This window comes from Papaver somniferum, unplaced genomic scaffold (assembly GCF_003573695.1).
Source record: "Papaver somniferum cultivar HN1 unplaced genomic scaffold, ASM357369v1 unplaced-scaffold_123, whole genome shotgun sequence".
Lineage (NCBI taxonomy): Eukaryota > Viridiplantae > Streptophyta > Magnoliopsida > Ranunculales > Papaveraceae > Papaver > Papaver somniferum.
Genome location: NW_020621381.1, coordinates 686,527 through 702,849, shown reverse-complemented (window position 1 = coordinate 702,849; position 16,323 = coordinate 686,527). Strand labels below are relative to the sequence as shown.

Below are 16,323 nucleotides of genomic sequence, written 5' to 3'. Positions count from 1 at the left end.
AGAGAGAAGAAATCATTCTCAGATTTACTTTCTCTCTCCTATATTTTCAGATCTAGAATTTCTCTCTCTTTTTTTCTCTTTTTTATTTTCTTCCTGCTAGTGATGAAGAAAATGAAGATGATGATGAACGATTCTCTATTCTTTCTATTTTTTCTATGCTAGTGATGAATATGAAGAAGAAGAAGATGATGATGATGATGATGAATACGATGAAGGTTTTGCGTTTTTTTCTTTTTTCTTTTTGTTGTTTTGCTCTGTTTTGATGATGAAGACGGTGAGGTTGAAGATTCTGCTGCTATTTGTGATGATGATGAACCTTTATCATCTTCACATGCTTGGGTAAGTTTCGGATCTATAAAAGAAGATGAATATGACGGAGTTCATTTCTGGAATGAACTCTGGTTTGTGATGAAGATTTTGATGTTTTTTCGTATGTTGTTGTTGCTGATGATGGAGAGGATGAAGATGAGTTGATGCTGCTGCTGAAGAAGATGAAGATGACGGAGTTCATTTTCAGGAATGAACTCTGGTTTGTGATGCTGCTACTGTTGAAGTTCATCTTCGTCGCTGCTGCTGCTGAAGATGTAAACTAGTTTTTTCTTGATTTTAATTTGCTGCTGCATCCGTTTGATAAAGACGACGATGAAACAGATTTGTTTTATAAAGAAACAACACGAGTTGATGAATACAACGATGAAACAGACCTGTTTGATAAAGAAACAACACGAGTCGATGAAGACGACGATGATGAAACGAGTTTTTTCTTGATTTTAATTTGCTGCTGCATCTGTTTGATAAAGACGACGATGAAAACGAGTTTTTTTTCTTGATTTTCTTGCTACTAGTGTTGTTGAAGATGGTGGAGACGATGAAGATGATGAAGACGACGAAAATTTGTGATGAAGATGTTGTTGGTGAAGATGAACTCGTGCTTTGTTGTTGAAGACGACGAAGATGATGATGTTGCAGTTCATTCCACAAATGAACTCTGTTTTTTTTTTAGGTTTTTATATGGAGTTCATTTCTGGAATGAACTCTGTTTTTTTAGGTTTTTATATGGAGTTCATTTCTGGAATGAACTCTGTTTTTTTAGGTTTTTATATGGGGTTCATTTCTACGAATGTACTCTGTTTTTTTTTTAAGTTTTTATATGGAGTTCATTTCTAGGAATGAACTCTGTTTTTTTAGGTGATTTCTGAAAAAATAAGTAGAAATTAACAGGAGTTCATTTTGAAGAATGAACTGCTACAAAAAAAATAATTAACATGGAAGGGTATTTTTGTCCATTTAAATATTTTTAAATAATTATGGACCAAACAGTAAATGCGTTTGACCAAAGGACTAAACAGACATGAACCCACCTAAAAAAACCAAATGATATTTTTCCCTAGAAATAATCTCAGCTCATCTAGATCCCCAATATTTATGAAATTTAATAGCCTTAACCAGTCTTATCCTTATAAGCGGGTTTTTGGGGACTATTAGGCCCGCGGGTCTCTAAGGCCTAGTACTATCTTCTCAAATTATCTTACAACGGGGGGAAATGTTTGATATCCCACTTTTTCAGACTAAATGCATAATTAGCCCGGTAAAGTACTCTTAATCAATTTCATCCAGTACGATCGGCACTTTCAACTGTCATTTTTCATGATGCACGCTTGCTAGCCAGGGGCGGAAGCACAGCCAGGCTTCCCGTGGCTGAAGCCACCCCCAAAATCCAGAGAATCAAATTCATGAAGTAGTAAAAGTGGGCCCACAACTCTCAAGCCATGGTTAAAATATGTAGGAATTACCTATAGGTACTAGTTTAGTGATACTAGTTAGTGGCAGATCCACCCACAAAAGCCCAGTAACAAGAGGTCCAAAGTTTTAAAGAAAAAAGAAAACTGGACCTAAAATTTTATTCCCAGGTCCTATACATGTGCGAGATACATGAGACATATTTTTAAATTCTCAAAACACCCTCATGTATATAAAAACAGGGTAACTAAATTTCATTTCATTTTTTCTCTTTTCATTTCAATCTCTCAGATCCAAATCGGAGAGCAGCTAGAAGAAGGAAAAAATTCTTGGGTTTTAATCGTCGAACGCGAGATTATTTATTTCAATCTTGTTTCATTAGCCGAGATTTAGTTAGTTTTAATGTTGTCTCATATTTTTTTGAAACTATTTGGATTTGATTTTCAGTCTAATGGCGAAATCAATTGAGATACTGTATATGAAGTTGTTGCTTCCTACAGATCAAGAAAATCAGCTAAGAATTAGTCAAGGTATTTGGTTTATATTTTATTCCTATGTTGATTTTTCAATTCATCTTAGTCTGTTGTTGGAGATCTCATATTTAGTTCGGATCTAGATAGATAATCATGTTTTATATACATTTCGTTAGTAGATCTGATATTTTACTTTCATTTTGTTGGGTTTTTAGTTTGTTTTTGTGTATTAACCATCAGTACATATATGATGTACTGATGGTTTTTGATGAAAATAGTTCAGATCTAGACGTAAATAATAAATTTGTTGTTGTTTGAGATTGTTTGATCCAGCAATAAATATATGATATTTTGTTCCAGGTATGTTTTCTAATCATCTTCTTTGATTATTTTGTTTGTTTTCTTCTTTTGATTTGTTTTTCGATTGTATTATGAAGATCAAATCGATTTTCATGACGCTTTTATGTTTTTAGCTTTGTTACAGTTTGGTTTTGTGTATGAATTGACAGTACGTATACGGCGTACTGATATAAAATTCTTTTGATTATGTTTTAATCAGATTTTTGCCACTGTTTTTGGGTTCGATCCATGAGTATGTAAGTGTAATACTGAAATATGTGCTTTGATTCGGTTATATTCATTGTTTCATCAAATCTTCTTTACATGAAGTTGATTTTTAGTTCATGATTATGCAGTATGTATATGGCGTACTGATAGAAACTTTTTTTGATTATGTTTTATTCAGAGTTTTGGGTTCCATCCATGAGTACGTATGTGTAATACTGAACTATGTTCTTTGATTTTTAGTTATAAATCAGAGGTACATATATGGAATACTAAAAAGAACTGCTTTAATTCTGTTATGTTCGTAGATTCATCGGTCTTTTCTTATCTTGGAGTTGATTTAGATAATGAATCAACAATTCATATATGGATTACCTAAAGGTAACATGATTTTTTGTTTTGTTTTTACAGGTTCGTTGTTGTTCGTCGTAGTGGATTGTAATTCAATTGATAATTTTTTCAGGTTAGTTTCATGTAAAATGAGCAGTATTATTTTGATGTGTTCAATGTTTTGTATGTACGAGAGCAGTATTACTTTGATGTGTTCAATGTTTCGTGTATATATGTACGGTTCGTAATTGCTTGTTATTACTTTGATGTGTTCAATGTTTCGTGTATATATGTACGGTTCGTAATTGCTTGTTAATATATTAGATTATCTAGAATTGTAATTAGCTGAATTAGTGCATATTGCATGTACTACTCATTTTTATCCATTGTTCATCATGGTTGTGTCAATATTGTTACGTTTTGGTCGCATTTACAGGTTCAAGATGTCTATATCTAGTCCAAACACTAGGAACTTTTTTGAGTATACCATTTATTAACTGCAAATTAACTAGTTTTATTTTCAGTATATCATTTATGTACTGCAAATTCATAGTGTCTAACACACAGATTCATATATGTAAGCATAAGAATGGTTTTTTAATGAGTATGGAAGTTATGTACTGAAAATTCTGAGCCTTTTTTTCGGTTTCAATTTGTGTAGCTTTTTAGTTTCTGAGAGTATATCATATATGTACTCTTATATTTTGCAGGTTTTTTATCCACTAGCATATGCTTAGTTCCTGGAGAAGATGTTGCTGCTTGGTCCTCTTCAAATAAGGATTAGCTCGTGATGTTGATTTCTTATTCAAGAACTTTCATCAGTTTTTGAATTATGTAATAGGGAATCTATCTCCTAAAACATTGTTGCGCTGCTGATTTGAACAGTAAAAGATAAAAAAAACTATCGATGTATCATATTGGTTAAAATAAAACAGGGTTTTTTCAGTACATCATATATGTACTACTAATTCATACCATTTTATGCTACTTTTTCAGCAAACACATATGTAGACTTCTTCTCAAACTTCACAAATCAGAACGTCTAGGTCTTCTACTATGTTTTTTTTATTATATATGTAGATAAATTAGGTTTCTTTATGGAAGAGAGAAGAATATCAAATTATATTAGATATTAAAGGTGTGCAGGCACACACGTTTGGCAACAAGGAGTTTCTGGTCATTTCCATGTTTTGGTTAAATATGGACCTGTAGATAACTAATTAATCCGGTTGGATCCTATTATAAATAACCTTATGGGCTTAGGACCAAACAAGGAATTTTCCTTAAAATATTGTCAAAACCAGGGTAGCACAAAAATATCCCTCCGCATTTTTTTTCATTGAAATTTGGCCGCATATTTACTAAGTTTTTGTTAGATTTCAGGAAAACCAAAGGTAAATAGAAACCAGGTTTTGTATTTTCATCTTACTTCTATAATTTTTCGTCATGTTTTGATTCTATACCTTCGATGAGGATAGGTGGAGGGATATTTTTGTGCTACAAATTGATCTTCTAAGCCTTGAGCAATTCTTACTACTCAAGTTCTGCCATCTATGTTCAAGTTTCTCAATCATTAAATCATTGTTTTTGTTTCTGAAGTAGTTCATTCTTATGAAGGAACTCACATAATCGATGGTAAGCCTGGTAATTTCCCAACTCTCTTTTTTTCCTATTTTATTTTTGTTTGGTTGCTTGAGTCTTAAATTAGGTTTAGGGCTTCATTTCATCTTATAGATTAGGAATCGGAGGAATCCTAATCTCATGCATTCTCAAAGTGTTTGGTCTTTACCGGTTCTGTATAAATTAGGATTAGTCATTTGTGGAAATGCCCGCGAGAGGAGGACTTGTATTGCCTGCCAGGTACAGTCAACTTATTACAGTCATAAATGAAGTGCATTAAGCAATTCCTGCCCCATATTTGTTGGAAACAACAGTATATTGTTAGAGAGAATGAGAGTGCCAAAAATGAACTTTATGTACGGTTTTTCTATTAGGACCTCCGATGTACAGTTTTGTTATTAGGTAATCTTTTTCGTTCGTCAGTGCGCATAAATTGTTTTTTCAAGCCACCCCTGATCTTGAATCCTGATTCCGCCACTGTTGCTAGTAGTTGCAGAAAGACCATAGCTGCTTAATTCATGGAAGAAGGTTCGTGGTTCATCGACCACCTGACGCATTATGTCACGTGTTTGACAGTAAGCTTCATTTTTGGTAGATTATAATGTTTTAACTTCAAACCAGTCCTCCAGAAAACAAAGTCAAGTACGTGTTATGATTCAAGGGATTCAAATGGAGAGGAATCGTATATACCGTCCATTTGGACAATCCAAACAAAAATCCTAACCCCGAATGTGTGGACTTGTTTTGTTACACCACTTTTCATTCACTAACTTCTAATAAAAACCAAAGGCTCTTAAATTAACAGCACAATATGCATTCAAACACAATAAAAGAGTCGAGAAGAGAAGAACCACATCTTTCATGCTCAAAATCTAACACCAGAGAGAGAGAAACAGAACGTGAATTCTTCATTTTCTAGCTGAAAATTTTGAACTAGTTCTGCTCTTCTTGGATGGCTACTACTTCAGTTTCCGCAACTTTATACTCATCTTTTAACGGAAGTTGGGGCTCATCAGTACAAGGTGAAGACCATAGTTTGTTAATGAAGTCAGTTCCAACACGAGTTAAATTCGCTAAGCCAATACGATCGAATCCAATGATGAAAAATGTAAATGAAGGTAAGGGTGTTTTTGCACCTATCGTCGTTGTAACAAGGAATATTGTTGGAAAGAAAAGGTTCAACCAGCTTAGAGGCAAAGCCATTGCTTTACACTCACAGGTAATAACTTACTTCTTGTTCGATTATTGCCTTTATTGTTCATAGTACACATCCATGGTAGTTCTTTTCTTTTTCTAAGATTTCCTGGTTGTTCATTCTTTTCAGGTTATTACTGAGTTCTGCAAGTCCATTGGAGCTGATGCAAAACAAAGACAAGGACTTATCCGGTTGGCGAAGAAGAACGGCGAACGACTTGGCTTCTTAGCTTAGTAAACAAATTGTATTTGTTTCTTTTATCATTCTTCTTTCTGTCAAAACTTAATTAAGTTCCTACAAAGTAAGCTCAAATTGTATGCGCATATGCGGTCCTAGCTTGGATTTATTTTGTTTATAAATATTAGTAATAGTTTTTTGATAGAACGTAGATATTTCTTGTAGAGCTATTTTTGTTCCACTACCAAGACTTCTAAGCTTGATCTCGACTATCCTGTTTCCCCTGACATTATTCTGGTGTACGGATGAGTGCTAATTGTCAGGCGCTTCATTAAATCAACAATCAGATTTCGGATTTCGTTGCAGTTTATTTGTGTTAGATTGCAGAGGTAGAAGTTATGTTTTCGTTGTAAACGCAGGGGAAGTAACCTTCATTAGTGTTCAGCAGTTCAATAAAAATTATGCAACCAGACTAGCAGGTTCACTCCTCACAGAACATGGAGCTCCCTAATGAGAAGCTTGGATTCACGGTTCCACCAATAAACTGTAGGAGCTAAACCCCTAAATATTTTGGGAGCTCATGATGAAGGACACTTAATGGTACCCCTTCTAGTATATATATATATATATATATGCGGCTCTGCCCTCTGCTAACCAAATCGCAAAGGCACACAGAAAGATAGAGGGGAACAGAAAAGGAAAGAGGGAAAGTAAGACAAACTCGTTAAATGAACCTTAAATTAGAAATCAATCTCAAACACCAAACTTGAATTTAACATTAATTCATTACATCCAATGTTCGTAAAATTTTGTAAATGCAAGCACAATGTTCTCTCATTGAAAGATGAAAAAGCAAAATTCATAGATTCTCAGAACCAAATGATCTAAGAATGCTTAAACACTGTATCGACTTTTCACTGATCTTTCCCTTTTAGCATCTTCCTGCAATAGGAAAAAAAGGAATCAGTTTAAAGGGGACAGCTAATAATGCAGAAACAAAACGATTCAGAATCGATAGACAACACTCACATGAACGCTGTATGAAATCTTGTCAGTAACGTCAATAATATCTTTCCATCTCCTTCCAATGCTCATCTGAAATGTAAGGTAAGCAGGTGCATGCATAATATTAGCAGATGCATGCAGAATAGTAAATCAACGCCAAAGATAAGGGGTGCAAGAGATATTAACAACATCCAGAAGTCACAATAGCAGCTTGAAAGCTGACGTAAGTCACGTAAAGGTTGCATTTTCGACAAACTATAACCGAAGATAACAAGTTTAAGGTTTCAATTATGAACAATTTCAGAATTTAAACATAAACTCCCTAAGTCAATACATGTCTTGACAAATTAGCATTCTTAACTTTTTGACATATAACAAAGCTAACTTCTTCCAATGCCTACAACTGTCACTAACACTAAGCAACTCATGGGATACTGTAAGTTCCTATGATTCATGATGCCCGTTTCCAACATAAGTACAAATATGATACATGTTGAGAGTTAATTTGGTAACCAAAAGGGTATATATCAGTTGTAATTCTGTTATTAATGTATGAAAGTCCACAAAAGAATGTCTAATCTATGTTGTCCAAGGCGCCCACACTTGCATCAGGTGCATTTGACAACATAGTGTCTAATCCATGTTACTAACATAGTAAAAAGCAAGTGCTGCCTGAACTGTTCATAGATGGCAAGCAATAGCAACCTCCACCAGATCTATTTGTTTACCTATATGATACTTGGATTTTATGCCCTCAGATCATATTGTCATCTGAAAGTTCAGAGGGACGATTTTGCTATATCCACAATACTTAGTTCTCACAAACTCAGGACGTAAAACCTCAAATTTAGTAAGAAACCCATCTTTCAAATTCCCATTAAATCATCAGCATGAACAATCAACCCCTTCTCAAAGAAGCTTGACTAAAGCTTAAAACAGATTATGGCGCAAAACAATTTGCCTCCAAAATGGCAAATAAGACCTACTAAACTTGCTGTAGAGGATACATATTTAAATGAAATAACAGTAAAAACATAGTTCAAAGTTCAGTTTTATGTGTCTCCAACCAAACTACTTTCTTCCCAAGATATTATTCTGAATCTAATCGGCTAGTCCATAAGGCACCCGGGATGCACAGAATGGACATTACAGTGGCAGTTCTATTAACTTATTGCAGGCGCGAAGTTTTAGATAAACCAATTAGTAATGTTTCCTGTGGACATATTTACACGAAATAACAGATTCAAAATTAAGCATTGGCAACCATCAATGTAAAAAGACATCTATGTGATTCAAACACTTTGCTCCAATTACATATGATAAGAAAAAGAAAGGTTGCAATGTCCTAATTTTCAGTCCTGGAATAGATGCACCTATAGACAGATCAGAGAAAATTGAGGTGTTAAATCATAGATAACGGGTAGGTATAAACCTGAGTCGCTTCATTGGATGCTGTCCTAGTCCAAAGTGCGACCTTGTCCTGCCTCGTTCGCACACTGGCAACAGCACCACAGATTTCATCGCCCTCGTCAAATTGCTCTCCAACCAGAGCCATCAACTACATGGTCAATGATTTCTTATAGTCAGAACCTCGACCAAAAGAATTTGATATAGATCATACATGTGGCTATAAAAGAGATAGAAAGCTTTGATGTTTACAGTTTCTAGCCAAATGGAGTCAAGACTAGCCCTTTTGCATGATACAGACCACTTGCCACCGCTAGCACACTCTGGATCTTCCCACTTGGGTTCAACCCCATCTCTGAATAAATGGAAATCAGCATTTCCAACCAACTTGCTAGGCTTAATTATCTGATCATACAAACTGCACGCAAAAAAAGTTGTCTTTCAACTTAGAATAAGAAAGCCGTGACTCCATGTCAAGCAGAAAAAAAAAAGAACATTTAGGTATCAATTCCAATTGACTAACCAAATAACTAATTAACAAAATAACCAATTAACCAAATAAGCATTTGCATAATTGACCGCATTAGAAGACTGGGAAATGGGAATAACCACAGATCCACGTCAAATACCTAATTTTGACAAACAAAAAAACTATAATTGCTAAAAGAGACAACAATTCAACAGATAAAATAGTTCATAAACAACAAAACTACAACTAATTACATACAACATAGAATACATAATTAAGAATTCTCAGAACAACAAGGTATACTCCAATTAGCAAGTACTGAAATCTTTCACAGGAATCTATAACAAAAATCTCTAACAATGTTAGAGAACAATCAGAATGTTGTCAGTAATAAAAACCTAAATAAATAGACTAATAAAACAAATATTAGATGTAAAAATTCTAGGGATTGAACATGACCTATAAACTCAAAAGTAAAGATTATACACATGGCTAAAATCGCCCAAATTCATAAAATCTGCTGTAAAACTAATGAGATCTTTATTAGGTTAAATTCACTAACTTAAAAATTCTAAAAGAGTTAGAAAAATTACCACCAGAAATCCTCCACAGTGTCGAAGGTAAACACCTTACGAAGAGAACTACCCCAAGCAGCACCTTGTTTAGGTTTGGATTGATTATCACACCACAACGTCCATCTCCTATCTAATCGATTTGGTTTTTTCTCAGCCGCCACTTCTGGTACTACTGGTGCTACTTCTCCTTCAGTTACTTCAATCTCAGGTTTCACCTCCGCCATTATTGCTGTTTCTTCTTCTCTTTCAGTTTCAGACCAAAATCGATGAAGAAGAGAGAGAAAGAAAGAAAGAAAGTAAAAGAGGCGTCCGTAATCTTCAAAGGGTTTTATACAGCAAGGGTATGGAGGGGGACTTAAGGAGAGCATAACAATCGGTCAGATCGGTCCCTGTTTTGATTAACCCGTTTTATCCCGAGTTTCTTGATTTTACCTCTGGACCCACCTATTTGTATATGGGCAGCCAATACTCGTGTGTAGAATTTCTTACGTTGACAAGAAATGCACCAAGTAAAGATAATTAATAGGGAGAAAGCTATTTTTACTATAGGAAAAGCTGATTTGGTCTAGGACATTTGACTTTCTATCAATGTTGGGTGGAAAAAATATTTTGGAGTTAATCATCCCTGACGATAGCGAGATTCGGAAAGGAAGATGATAATGACTGGCCAAAGCCACTCGAAATATGCACATAGGGAATGAGCATATTTCGTTTACTACTTCTGAAATTAGTTCTTTTTTTTTTCTTTTTTTTCTTTTAGGAATTCAAGATTAGGTCTGTTATTGATGTTCAGAGTAGTCAGGATCATCAAGGACTCAGTATTTCCTACTATCTTGTTGAGGACTTATGATTCTGTGTTCTCTCTCATATGATCATTTTAAAATTAAGACCATATAAATTAGGATTTGTGTATGGGTGATTGTCTTTATGTTCGATGAATCACAAAGGTTTTGTTTTAAGGTGGATGCCGGATCACTTGCGCCAGTGGTATTATCACTCGTACTCTTATGTCGCAAGTTGTTATAGCTGAAGTCTCTGCCAAAACATTAACCATGGAAAAACTGAGAAACAAACAAATTAATTTCTCTATTGTATGTTCTTTATTGCATAATGATACTAAAATTAAAACTCACATGGTTCAAGTGCATCCATGGCACTAAATCCGGGAAAGATACAGTAAACAATGCATTGCTACCAAGATTTCTGAAAAATTAACGAGGTGAATAAGACTCATGGCCGAATAAGATTTTAGAAGGGGAGCAATTGAAAACTATCTTAACTACCTCGACCAATTGATTATCTTATACTTTATGCATCGTGTTGCTTTCCTTCCGCTTCTACCTCAAACAATTGGACACTATAGTTTGCCCATTACTTCACATTCCCGATCAAATTGGTAATCTCAGTGTTTGGATGTTATCTAATGTTTGTTAATACGTAATTAATTGTAAGAAAAATTAAGGGTAAATGGGATGTGGATGTCTTGCTAGTCTGCTAGTTTGGGAAGATCTCCAAAAGTAATTTTTTGATAAAGGGGAATGTTGTTTTGAATCCACCCAACGATAACCCATAGTCAAATATCCTAGACCGAGATCAGCCTTCCCTCTAGTAAAAGTGGCCTTCCCCCTATTAGTTATCCAGGTAAAGGTGTAGCTTTCATTGGAATCACGATAATGTGGCCAACCTGGTAATACGTTTAAGCATGTAAGTAGCTCTTCACACAACATGATACAGCAACTTCTTGCTTTATTTTTGCTTTGGTATTTTCTTGATAAAGCATTTGCAATCCAAAACTTGAATGAAGTTGGCCTCTTAAAGATGTAGCAAGTATTTATAGAATAAAAAACAAATTACCCAAAGAGGACCTTGCTGAAATCATCACTGATCTATGAGAAACTGTTGACTAACGAACTACTTATTAATGTACATCCACTGTTACATTACAAAGGGTAAGAGGCATTATTTGCAAAAATAAAAATTACAACATACTTATTTGATTGATATAGGGCACTCAGTTCCCAGTGCCCCATTTGTTGTCCTGGTTCTCCCAAGCCATTTGTATCTTTCAGTTCTTAAAAAACATTCCTACGAATATAACCTCGCTAATTGACTTAAATGGGCTCCTCACATGTCGTGAAACAGTCTCCTGATTTGTTCAACAGATGTAGGTAACAGTGTGATTGGACACCGCTTATACTGTGGCCATGCAGATCAAGCAAGAACAAAAATATTAAAAAGGCGTTGAAAGATCAACGAGAGAAGAGTGTTGTGAGCAAATTGTGTTAAAATGTAGGAAGGGATTAAGGTTACCTGTGACACGTATCTGAATATGCAGGGATAACAAAAGACAAACCCTGAAACTGCAACCACTGTTGGATTTGCACGCTTTTGTGTGCACAAAGGGCAGATCGTTCTATCTTGTGGCAGTGGAATCCCCTCTTCTGCAACCTGTGTATTTTTTATGTCAGACTGTAGTCATCAAAACTTGCCAAGTGAAATAGAGCAACTGGATTACATTTCCATGGAAATTGGTACAACTACAAAAATTCTATTTCTAGGCCATATAACTTACTGTAACAGCAAACAGAAGAGGCATAGTTGCACGACTGGTAATTAAGTGACCACTGACTCACGAAAAAAATTTAGGTACAAGCATTTGTAGAAAGCGATTCCATCTGAGTTTGTGGAAGTTTTATATGTGGCATTATTACCGAAGTCAGATAGCAAATAAGTTCACAAAATGAAAACCTTTGGCATACCTTTGGCGGTGGAGGGGAAGGAGGTGGGGGGTAGACAGTTGGAGCTGACATTCTTTCTTCAGCAGACTGGTACCACCACTCCATCATCTGTAAGTGATTTTGTTTAGCATGGGCGTTAAGTTAAAACATTAATCTCCCATTCTGTTCAACACATAATGAAGTACCTAAGCACACAAAAATCTTGTACGCAAATTTGAGGTTATGATGTCACAGTAAATATTATTTAGTCCACATGGTCTTAGACTCTTAGTTTATCAAGGCTACACTTTCAGTAATATGTATGGAACGCTGACCTTGAAAAAGAACACCGCTGCAATAAGACCATTTTGTGCATAGTCCAGTGACGTGTACATACAGCTTAGTACCACTCTTTGCACTGCCTGCATGTGTATTTAAACAGCCAATTTTACATGTATAGATGAGAAAGAACTACGTGTTACATATCAGTTGGGGGAAAACAGATAAGCTGATGATCTACCTTAAGCCAGGGAGGACCACGAAGCCTTCCGCGTTCATTACTTCTTATCTTTGATATTCTAGCTGAAGTGTCCATCTACCTTGACATCAAATGCATAAAACACCTAGTAAGTAATTTTGAAATCCTTCGAATTAAGAAAAATGATACAGAAAATCATTGAGGGCCAAAAAAATAAATGAATAAAACAAAAGTATCTAACGAAGCTGGGGGATAATCAGGTCATGTTGAAACACGGTTTGAAATGTGTAGAATGTCGTAATATGATATTACAGAGATAAACTCCATTCATAAAACATTTGATTACTTTAGCAAATTGCCTGTACTTAACATATTAAGCTGAACTTTTAGTTGTGATTTTGCAAACGAAAGGGTTAGATGATATTGTACCAGCTCCTGCCCTGTTGCACGACAGACATGAACTCCAAGCACATGCAATCCAGGAGAATAGAAACCAGTAGCATCCAACAGATACAAAAGTTGATAAGCAAATGACAAACCTACACCAGTCAATCGCATAGTTTTAGAACAAAGAACAAGAGAAAATATAATACGTATGACACTGAAGAAGTGATCAATCCATCCAACAGCTTATATTTAGTGAAATAATCAAATAAGGCTTTAATCAAAGTTAAAACTGCCAATCAGATTCCTGAAAAAATATCACACTTTGGATTCAGATTGAATTGTCAGGATAGAAGTTCAAAATCTGCCAGGGTTTCACTCAGCTAATCTGACAAGAAAAAATAGATTAATCAAACCTAATCTTAGTCAAGGTACAGCGGTGAAGGGGTGGCATGATGAGCAGCAGGAAAATATCAGAAATCGCCTAAAATGCTTGCAACTATCTCAAAGTCCAATGTAAAAAGCTAGAGATAGACAAGGGAGAACAAAAAATGCACTACGTCGAAGGGTTGTGGAATTTAAATTAGTCACTCCATTGTTTATAATTTAGATATTTTTAAGGAAACCTAAGCCAGATGAATTGTAAAATATTACTCGGTAGGAACTGAAATGAATGGGAATCACACGAACATGCACCCCAAAAAAAAAATAGCACACATACACTAGGAACTCAGATGAACGGGAACCTCATGAATATGTGCAAAAAAAAAAAAAAAAACTAAACACAAATACACATAAATGATCTATCAAGGCAAAGCTTATATAAAAAGGCTTATTAAACAATAAGAGAGGTTTTTGTTGCTATATTAATAAGAGTACCAATCTAAAGCAAATAACTAAATACGAGATAATTGACCTTCGGTTCCAGCGTGTAGCCATGGGTAGCAAGCCCCAACAATAGCCTCAATCTTTTTTCTGATAGTGGACCGCTGTGAGGAAACATTAGATGTTTCACCATCATCTAGATAGTCAACATCATCAAATCTTGTTTCACCAGGTCCCCATAAACTAGCTTGAAGTGTGGCTTCCCTTTCTCTATTGTATATGGAATGCAACTTTGATTTGAAATAAGGCAAAACGACCTAAACCGAAATAGGTTAGTCAAATGATGATGACAGTAAAATTTCTTATTCTAGTGTATCTCAGATGAGTTAGAGGGTTCAAGACTACAGTATCTGTTGATAGTTTAAATACCAAAAGCGATTATTGTACAACCAAAAAATGTTAAGATGGAAAATATAACACCGTCTACTCACATACAGCTCTCCTCGGTGAATTAATTACATTCAACCAAAAGGAAAGTGAGACTAACATGTACCACAAACACATTTGTCCACTCAATATGACGTCCTATATTCCTAGTTAGTGTAAACTTCAACCCGGAGAGAAGCTGTTCACATTCTCGAGAAAAGCATGGGCACACTGGACGAATTCTACATTAAAAAGGAGGGATAATTTGCGCAACCCTTCCTATAATGCAGCCGGAAATTGAGGGCACTGGTCAGACAAGCCAATTAGTAACAAGTTTGGGGGAGTATTATCATCGCACCGACGAGACAACGAGAAACATAAATTCAAAACAGCCGAACACATGACCAAGTAGTTAAAGGCAGAATAAAGATGTACCAGAAATGCAACTGAAAGAACTCTCTGATGTTTTTTCAATCCAGAATGACGAAACCCGTCACCTGACTCCAAACGTGGCTTGTCTTTAATCATTTCTATATTAGATTCTCTCCTTCTCAACCCATACAATGACTCTGAAAAAGAAGCATCTGCCAAACAAATGGATATTTAAGAAGTCAGCCTCACCAGTCGCCACAGGTTAGCTATTAAATAACACTATAACGGCACATCTATCTGGACTGAGGCTAGATGACAGACTAAGACACATTCACAGGACGAGATCCTAGATAGAACCGTCACCGGCCTCACATCCTAAGGACTGAATCTACCTATCTTTCCTAACCGGTATCCCGGTCTAGAAAATAATTTTAAGCTAACAGTGTGCATTTCTTTCTTCAAAATTACCTCATAAACTGCACACAATTCATCTCTAGTTCTGTATCAATCATATCTTACTGCAAATTAAATTTCAAGATTATTAAAAATACTATAATTAAAGAAATGAAACAATTTCAACCTATTCAAAAACCTAGTTATTATATACTAGTTCACTAATCACATACCAAATTCAGCTGAAAACATTCAAAAATAAAATGATAAAAAACCTAATTTTCAAGAGTACCTGTAGTTCGTAAACTGTGAGTTTCAAGAATCATCATAAGCAAAGCAAAGAACTCATCATCGTAATCCAACACCTTATGAAGAAATGGTCTTCTTACAGCCAAAACCTGCATCCATAAACAAATTTTAAAAAAAGAACACCATATTTTTCGATCCTATCAAAACCATAGCAAAAAGATTGAAAGAGACTTAAAAATTAGGGTTTTCTAGGATACATACGCCAAGGGAATACGTAAGAGCAGCTCTAAGACTAGCAGGGAGTTGTTGAGCTGCAGCCATCTCAAAAAAAGTAGGACGAGTCCCTTGTCCTCCTACTTGAAACAACATCTTTCATCTACTTAGATCTCTCTCTCTCTCTCTCTCTCTCTCTCTCTCTCAATCAAACTTGTTTGTGTTTAACAATGCAGAAAATATATAATGAAAGGTATTTTAAAGGCGGGGGATTTGCAGTTAATGGCTAAGATGGTGTTTTATATCATAGGTGTGGATTTGTATTTATAATTACACGTCATTTACACCATATTTATGGCCGGGTAGATGCCAGAAGCATGGACGAGATGTCGTATGCAGAAGCGTGCAGGGCCCTTGGCTCATGTGTGCGGCCCATCCATATGTAACCAAGGTTTACCCCCTAACCTATAGATAAAAGCTTAATCCTATGTAATATATGTAATTCTTCTCTAATGAATAACTACTCTCCTTCTCATGTCTGTCGTATGTTCATATAATCCTACGTAATATATGTAATTCTTCTCTAATACGATTATATTAAAACGCGTTATCAGCATGACTCTATCAGGTGCAATTTTTTTGTCGTTCGAGATCGATGATATGAAAAAATTATCCCTGCAATTATCTTTAGTTTTCATAAGATCATCGATT

General features: G+C 35.3%; 3 protein-coding genes across 3 annotated transcripts; 1 reads left to right on the top strand and 2 right to left on the bottom strand.

Annotated features, from left to right (window-relative positions):
* The first annotated feature begins 5,533 nt into the window (after positions 1 to 5,533).
* On the top strand, positions 5,534 to 6,327 carry LOC113330990 (protein PROTON GRADIENT REGULATION 5, chloroplastic-like). Its single transcript, XM_026577771.1, has 2 exons — positions 5,534 to 5,946; positions 6,052 to 6,327. Exons 1-2 carry the CDS (start codon positions 5,680 to 5,682, stop codon positions 6,154 to 6,156), a joined length of 372 nt encoding a protein of 123 aa, XP_026433556.1. The 5' UTR covers positions 5,534 to 5,679; the 3' UTR covers positions 6,157 to 6,327.
* A 490-nt stretch (positions 6,328 to 6,817) lies between these two features.
* On the bottom strand, positions 6,818 to 9,879 carry LOC113331091 (eukaryotic translation initiation factor-like). Its single transcript, XM_026577867.1, has 5 exons — positions 9,574 to 9,879; positions 8,764 to 8,929; positions 8,537 to 8,662; positions 7,129 to 7,194; positions 6,818 to 7,041 (listed from the first exon to the last, which is right to left on the bottom strand). The coding sequence occupies exons 1-5, from the start codon at positions 9,777 to 9,779 to the stop codon at positions 6,994 to 6,996; spliced, it is 612 nt and encodes a 203-aa protein (XP_026433652.1). The 5' UTR covers positions 9,780 to 9,879; the 3' UTR covers positions 6,818 to 6,993.
* Positions 9,880 to 11,374: 1,495 nt separating this feature from the next.
* LOC113331088 (peroxisome biogenesis protein 12-like) lies at positions 11,375 to 15,853 on the bottom strand. Its single transcript, XM_026577865.1, has 10 exons — positions 15,661 to 15,853; positions 15,443 to 15,548; positions 14,821 to 14,969; positions 14,051 to 14,276; positions 13,180 to 13,289; positions 12,793 to 12,867; positions 12,608 to 12,694; positions 12,315 to 12,401; positions 11,866 to 12,003; positions 11,375 to 11,751 (listed from the first exon to the last, which is right to left on the bottom strand). The coding sequence occupies exons 1-10, from the start codon at positions 15,766 to 15,768 to the stop codon at positions 11,680 to 11,682; spliced, it is 1,158 nt and encodes a 385-aa protein (XP_026433650.1). The 5' UTR covers positions 15,769 to 15,853; the 3' UTR covers positions 11,375 to 11,679.
* Between the last annotated feature and the right edge of the window lie 470 nt (positions 15,854 to 16,323).

Bases quoted from the DNA above. Each gene is read 5' to 3' on its own strand.
- LOC113331088 (XM_026577865.1), bottom strand. From the start codon at position 15,768: ATGTTGTTTCAAGTAGGAGGACAAGGGACTCGTCCTACTTTTTTTGAG. The intron at 12,695-12,792 runs GTAGATCATCAG...ATACACATGCAG, and splicing joins GTGGTCCTCCCTGGCTTAAG to GCAGTGCAAAGAGTGGTACT. The intron at 12,402-12,607 runs GTCAGCGTTCCA...AATCACTTACAG, and splicing joins CAGCGGTGTTCTTTTTCAAG to ATGATGGAGTGGTGGTACCA.
- LOC113330990 (XM_026577771.1), top strand. From the start codon at position 5,680: ATGGCTACTACTTCAGTTTCCGCAACTTTATACTCATCTTTTAACGGA. The intron at 5,947-6,051 runs GTAATAACTTAC...CATTCTTTTCAG, and splicing joins CCATTGCTTTACACTCACAG to GTTATTACTGAGTTCTGCAA.
- LOC113331091 (XM_026577867.1), bottom strand. From the start codon at position 9,779: ATGGCGGAGGTGAAACCTGAGATTGAAGTAACTGAAGGAGAAGTAGCA. The intron at 8,930-9,573 runs GTAATTTTTCTA...TTTTGCGTGCAG, and splicing joins ACTGTGGAGGATTTCTGGTG to TTTGTATGATCAGATAATTA. The intron at 7,042-7,128 runs GTGAGTGTTGTC...TTCCTATTGCAG, and splicing joins AGATTTCATACAGCGTTCAT to GAAGATGCTAAAAGGGAAAG.